General features: G+C 44.8%; 1 protein-coding gene across 1 annotated transcript in view; it reads right to left on the bottom strand.

Moving 5' to 3' along the window:
* The window catches only part of CDS2 (CDP-diacylglycerol synthase 2), a 45,553-nt gene continuing 42,299 nt past the window's right edge, over positions 2,965-6,218 (bottom strand). Inside the window, exons 12-13 of the mRNA XM_018057365.1 lie at positions 5,726-5,829; positions 2,965-5,482 (exon numbers count right to left, since the gene is read on the bottom strand). Coding sequence (XP_017912854.1) covers positions 5,350-5,482; positions 5,726-5,829 — 237 coding nt within the window. The 3' untranslated portion in view covers positions 2,965-5,349. The remainder of the gene's footprint in view (positions 5,483-5,725; positions 5,830-6,218) is intronic.

Here is a 6,218-nt window from a genome sequence, read left to right as displayed (position 1 = left end):
ACACTCAGGAAACAGTCCAGTCAAGCCAGTGGGTCTAGGTCATTATTATTCTATCGGCTCAAGAACTTCATGGATCCCTCCTGTCAATGCCATTTCTTCAATGAAGAATGGTCTTCAGTTCAGTTCAGTTGCTCAGTCGTGTCCAACTCTTTGCTACCCCATGAATCGCAGCACCCCAGGCCTACTTCACACATATCCTCCCCCACTCCTGTCTGCGTGCAGAAAACTAAAAAGAAATAGTTTTCGTTCAATATAGTGCATAGTCTCCATTCATGAATCACCCCTGTGATCCTTTGCTAACCTAGAATCCAAGAGAAACAACCTCCATCATTTATCCCCAAGTGGCCACCTGCCATCTACTCTGTTATCACTCTAAAGAAAACAAGAAACACAAAGCCCCTGACTTGTTACATGTAAGGACTTAAGTGAAAACTTTTAGGCCTTCCCTCTGTACTGTCATCTGCTACAGAGGTCTCTCTCCCACTCCTCTTGGCCCCCAGCATGTCCACTTGCCCAGAGGAGTGCTGCAGGTTCCTGAGCTGTGTGCAGAGCCAAGGGGAACACTGAGTCAAGTCACAGGGAGGGCGGCACCACTGGCCAAGAGGAAAGGGCCTCCTTCCCCATGGAAATCAGACCAGGGGCAGCAGGAGGTGAGCAAGAGCTCAGGCAAACCATTCCTACGAGGAAGGGAGAATTCAGGAACATGTCTACATCCTCGTTTCATCAGGCTGGCTTTCTAAATGAAGTGGGAAGCACTCAGCTGCTGTAGGCAGGTGCTAAGGTTGGACTGCTTCTCTCTGAAGGAGAATGTGGTCACTGTCTAGACTTTGAACAGTCAGGCTATGTACAGGGTAGGGGTAGTGTAATGCCTGAGAACCAGTCTCCAGAGCTACACAACAGGATTCAATAAAGTTACCAGCAGGATTCAATAAAACCTATGTGCCAGGTACTGTGCTAAATTCTTACATGCATTATCTCAAAATCCTCACAACAGTCCCAAAAGGGAGGTGCTATGATCAGAGCCAAGGGAGTTGGAACTGTATCTAGTAACCTGCCCAAACCCAGGGCTATTTGAGCCCAAAGTCTATCTTCATAACCACTGCACTTAGCCTGTCACGATGCCTCATTTTCCTCTTGTATAAAATGGAGATAATACCTGATTAAAGGTGTTTTCTGGATTAAAAGAGAATGTATCGTTAGCACTGTGCCTGGGACTTTTAAGCACTATTACTGCAATTATTAATAAACACACGGCCAGTAACTTAATGACTCAAGTAAAAAGGAGCTTCAACAGATAGGCATTTGGTAAGAGGGGAAGCAGAGGCAGGGTTTTCAAGAGCCAATGGATGTAAAAGCCACTGGCCATGGAATTCTAGACTTCACCTATTCTGGCATTCTATTCTCATAAATTATCTACATGTCCTAAAACACCAACACTTCAGCACCAAAGTAGACCTTCCAAGCCGCCCTCCCAGCTAACATCTCTTTGCCTTGAAAATGTGCTGACATGTGTGGACAAGATGAAAGCCTCACTCTGCCCAGAGGCAGTCACAGGCAAGAAGAGCATCCTGTAGCCCAGCTGAGCGGCCAGGTGAGTAAGGCCACTGCTGGTCAGCCTGAAATGGTTAAGGGACAGTGCTGGGAGGAACAGAAAGATGGAACCACCTTCAGATAGAAATAGGCAGAAAGCAGCTGGGACTACACTCCTTGCTGAGAATGGGCCCATCTTCTGCAGGGAATGTGGGTAAGCAGGGTCCAGGACCAAGAGGAGGTAGGCCTGAATGAGCCCTTAAATTAGGCTCATTATCCCCACTTGGTCCAAGTTCAGCACCCTGTGTAGGCTGTGCCACAAGGCCCCCATCCAACAAGGGGAAACAAGTCAGGAGGTGGGAGTGGGTAATCTCTTTAATAAGCAAAAGCTGGGTAACTGCATGGAGAGCGATCAAGGGAAAAGGAAGTTTGTTTTGACAAGGCAGAATAGTGTCCAAGAGTCAAACTCTCTTCAGAGCTGATGGCTTTTTCCAGACACTCTTTCAGAGGCCCCGCTGCAGAGAAGCAGAGTAGGTTGGCCCATGGTTTGTTGTCTTGTGATGTGTGTACAAGTCACCTAGACATCCTCCTCGTAGCCTCTTCTTCCCACCTTGACTGTGGAAGAATAGGAACCCTGGGCCTAAAGGAAACTATCCCCTCCACACTCCCCCCTTTCCTCAGCACACAATCACAATGCACAAGAAAGGTGGGCACAACTTGAGTAACTCCCAAAACAAAAGGCAATGGTGCCTAGGGCATCAGTGACCCAAGAAGAAGTTTCAGCTGTGCCACATCTATTAGAATGATGCTAATCGACTTCCTTGGAAACCAACCTTGGGCAGGCTTCTTAGGGAGCAAGGCCACTGCTTTCCAGTTTTCTAACAATAGCGTTCTTTGCCCTGAGACAGTCACACAGCCCTGACCCCAGGCAATGTCAGGGATGCTCCTGAGCCTGGTAGGGTCTCTCTGACAGTCTGACGATCTGAACTTAGGGATCTGTTCGAATCGGTCTCCAGCTAACTCAGCAACTAGTTCACTCAAATCAAAGGGTCTGTTTAGTCTCTATTCAAGTGTATTTTTAGAATCTCCTGATACAATATAAGTTACAGGATAAAAAGCCCAGTGGGGGAAAAATAAAATACCATAAATTGTTTCAACGTCTACCTGTGTAAGGTTAAAAATTACATTTTGCCCCTTCTGAAAAAGACATTAGATTTCAAACCTACTGATTTCAAGTTCCCCCCAAGCCTTCAGCTTCCTCATTGGCAAAGGTCTCATGCCTTTCACCTTAGATAACACAGAAAGCTATTGTGAGAATGCACTGAATTCAAATTGGAAAACAAAACAAAAATCTCTAAATAAGGGCTGCACAAAATCAAGTGGGAAACATAAAACCATACAGGGAAGAAACTGAATTCATGACAAGAGAGGGCATACAATTTGTCACATTTTATTTCTCACACACACACAAAAACGGATCTAGAGCAAGTTATGCCACTCATTAAGATGTGCACAGCTGTGTGTTACAACAGTCTCTGGAAGCTTGTCTGTTCAGTGAAAGATTTTCAATAAACGGGAGAAAGAAAATCAGTGTGCTATATAGACACAAGGTGGTGTCTCTCTCCTGGCTACTTCCTACGAAATTCCCCTATTTCATCAGAAAGCATGTGGGAAACCAGAAGGAAACAAAACCCTAGCTGACCCTCAGGCTCTCTGGATGGCAGCTCTGTTGAGTTTCCAGCTGCCATTTCCTGGAACCCTCATCAGCAGCCACGTCCACAGGTATGTGCCAGGCTCCCTGATCCCAAAGGTGGCTCTCTGCTGCCAGGTCCCAGCTGAGATTTCCTGTCCCCAAGGACCCACCTATCTGCCCACAGTGGGACACCATGAGACAAATGAAGCGCCATTCTATCTTTGGTTTGGGGAACCAAGTTCATTCTTCATTCAGAAAACTAGATTCATTGCTCCACTCTAAGATTTATTGCTGAGGACAAGCATTTTAAGGAAAAGTATTTAGAAAAGGCCTGTAAGCACTTAATTTTTGCGTGCCCAGGACATGACTCAACACCTGCAAGCAGCCTCTGCAAGTACGTATACTTGCTCAGCCAGAATCATAGAATATGGGAACTAGAAGACAGCTCAGAAAATGAGAACCCACAGTGATGTGTCCTGCCCAGTGCCACATGGCCAGCACTGAACACACATTCTGTTTTTAAGGGGGCCTTAGACTTAGAAAAGCCATTTACTGAAACAGAAATAAAAGTTCAGAAGAAAGAAGCTGCTGCACGTAGAAGGTCACACAGTGACTGTGAACACAGACATCAAGAGGGGTCTGGCCTGTGCTGGACACCTCAGTGATCTGGGCTGGCTGCGAGCGTCCACAGATACAGTAAGGTTGAGATAAACACAAAGAAAGAAAAGCAGCACCAGCCCAAGGTGCTGAAACAAGCTGTTACACCCCCATTTGGCAATGAGAACCACCATGGCACAGAATAATGAAACACATTTGGGCACCAATCTCTCTCCCCTTTACCCCCTTGCTTATTATCCTGACAAAGAATGTATATTCCAAAAGTCAACCTCACTCTTCTAATTAAAAGAAAAAAATAAATAAATCACAATTTAAAAAGAAAAAGGTCCCGCTGTAAAATACAAACTACATTTAAACTGGTCACATTATACAAGTGCGCATTTAATCTTCAGAAGCTTCAAACCTCTGGGTTGGGTTATGCAGAGTTGTAAGCATGACTTTGTGGTTTCAGTGAAGAAGTCATGGTAATTGAAATCACTGTAAGAAATAAGTGATTTTTAAAGCACACACACAGATATACACTTGCCTTAAGAGTAATATATATATATATATATATTAATATATACAACACAGCAGCTACATGGGTGGTCAGCCAGGTCAAGGGCATGGGTGTGTGAACAAGAAGCCCTCTGCTCCCTGCCTAATGAGGAAGCCCCCAGAAAGGATTCAGCAGCAACAAGTCTATAGCACAAATGTGAACAGCATCATCCCTGAAAAGACCCAGTTAGCCAACTGCCCTATAGGAGCCACTTGAGCCTAAACCCTGTGGGAAAAGACCTAGTTACAGCATCCTACAGCATACACTTGAAATAGAACAGTGTGGCTTTTTTCCAGACTATTATAATTTTTCATGCCTTTTGAAAAAAATTAAAACTGAAACCTTCTTCAGTCTGTGATGAAGTGAGGTGAATCCATATCAAAAAGCAAAGCTCACAGTCCACAGGATTTCATGAACAGAATGCTTATCTGATTAATAAGCCTTCATCCTTCTTCCCTCAGAAGGCAACCCTCCTGTAGCTCCAAGGCAGGGATTATTGAGAAGCCCAGGAAAAGCACTCCAGTAGTAAAGACATCTAAGCTGTGTAACTCTTCCCTGCTGGGGGTCAGCTACAAAGACAGTCGGTGGTGGGGGGCCTAAACTAGACAAACACAGATGAATGAGTGTCCACTCTGATCAGGCCCAGAAATGGAAGCTCCAGCTTAGGAGCTAGAAGCACCAAGCAGGTACTCCAGAGCTGGGCAACACTGTCTTCCAGGATGTTAAAAGCTTTGGTTTTAAAAACAAAAATTGACTTCTTTCCAACTCAAAGCTATAGGTTACTCACAACCCAAATCATAAGCATATGGACTGTATACACTGTAGATTTTTTTTTTCAATCCACAAATAGAAACACTGGTTTAAAAAAAAAAAAAAAGTGAGTTGAAGCTTGTCTTTGTCCAGCTAGGCTTGCCTGGGAGCCCTGCCCCTCACTCAGCCCTGTTTCGGCTCTCCTGGCCCTGGGTGGCCCCTACTTGTCCTCTGTGGCAGCTGTCAGCATCCCCTTGTCGGTCAGGTGAGACTTGAGCGTGTTGAAGATATGGAGTTGCTGATCTGGCCTCAAGGTCAGGAACTGCTGAACCAGCTTACTTGGGTTTGGGCCCCTGCAAGAGGATGAACAAACAACACTGAGCAAAGCAGGAGCCAAGCACTTCAAGGGCCTGATTATTTTAGTGGCTGTTCCCTTCCTGGATCCTCTACTAATGGAGGGTAGGAGGGGACCTCAGAGAATCCATAACTAATAGCAACTGAAAACTTCATTCATATTTGGGATTTTTTCACTCAAACTGAGAAGTAGATGAAATTCTAAAATCCGCCAACTTGGTTCAGACAGAAAGGTACTATACCTGATAAAACTAGCAATATACACATTGACAAAGGTGGCCATCAGATACTGGCAGTCAAAGCGATCCATGATGCCTCCATGGCCAGGAATGGTATTGGCGAAGTCCTGTTAGAGGAAGGAAAGGATTGGTGAGCCTGGCTTCATCCAAGTCAAAACCTTGTCTATGGTCACACCTCAGTGTCCATCTACTGTACTCTATAGCTGAGGGCAACAGAAAGTGAAAAGTATTGATTCAGGTGCTGAAGCTATAGTATACAATCTTATTAAATTATAAAACATCTCTTTCGAAGAAAGATTAACATAAAAAATTATCATAAAACTGAAATCCAACCACAGAATTTTCTTAGAAACAAGGTATCTTCCTTTATCCTACTTAAATTCCATGCATGGGTGAAGAGTACGTATTAACAGTCAGGGTTCACAGTCTGGTATTCTGAAGGGGGTGGTAGTTGATGAGGTGAGACAGGAGGAGGAAGGCAGAGACGGTGAAAAGG

The sequence above is a fragment of the Capra hircus genome, chromosome 13 (assembly GCF_001704415.2).
Source record: "Capra hircus breed San Clemente chromosome 13, ASM170441v1, whole genome shotgun sequence".
Classification (NCBI taxonomy): domain Eukaryota; kingdom Metazoa; phylum Chordata; class Mammalia; order Artiodactyla; family Bovidae; genus Capra; species Capra hircus.
Note: the sequence above shows the minus strand (reverse complement) of the source record. Positions and strands in the feature narration are given on the sequence as shown.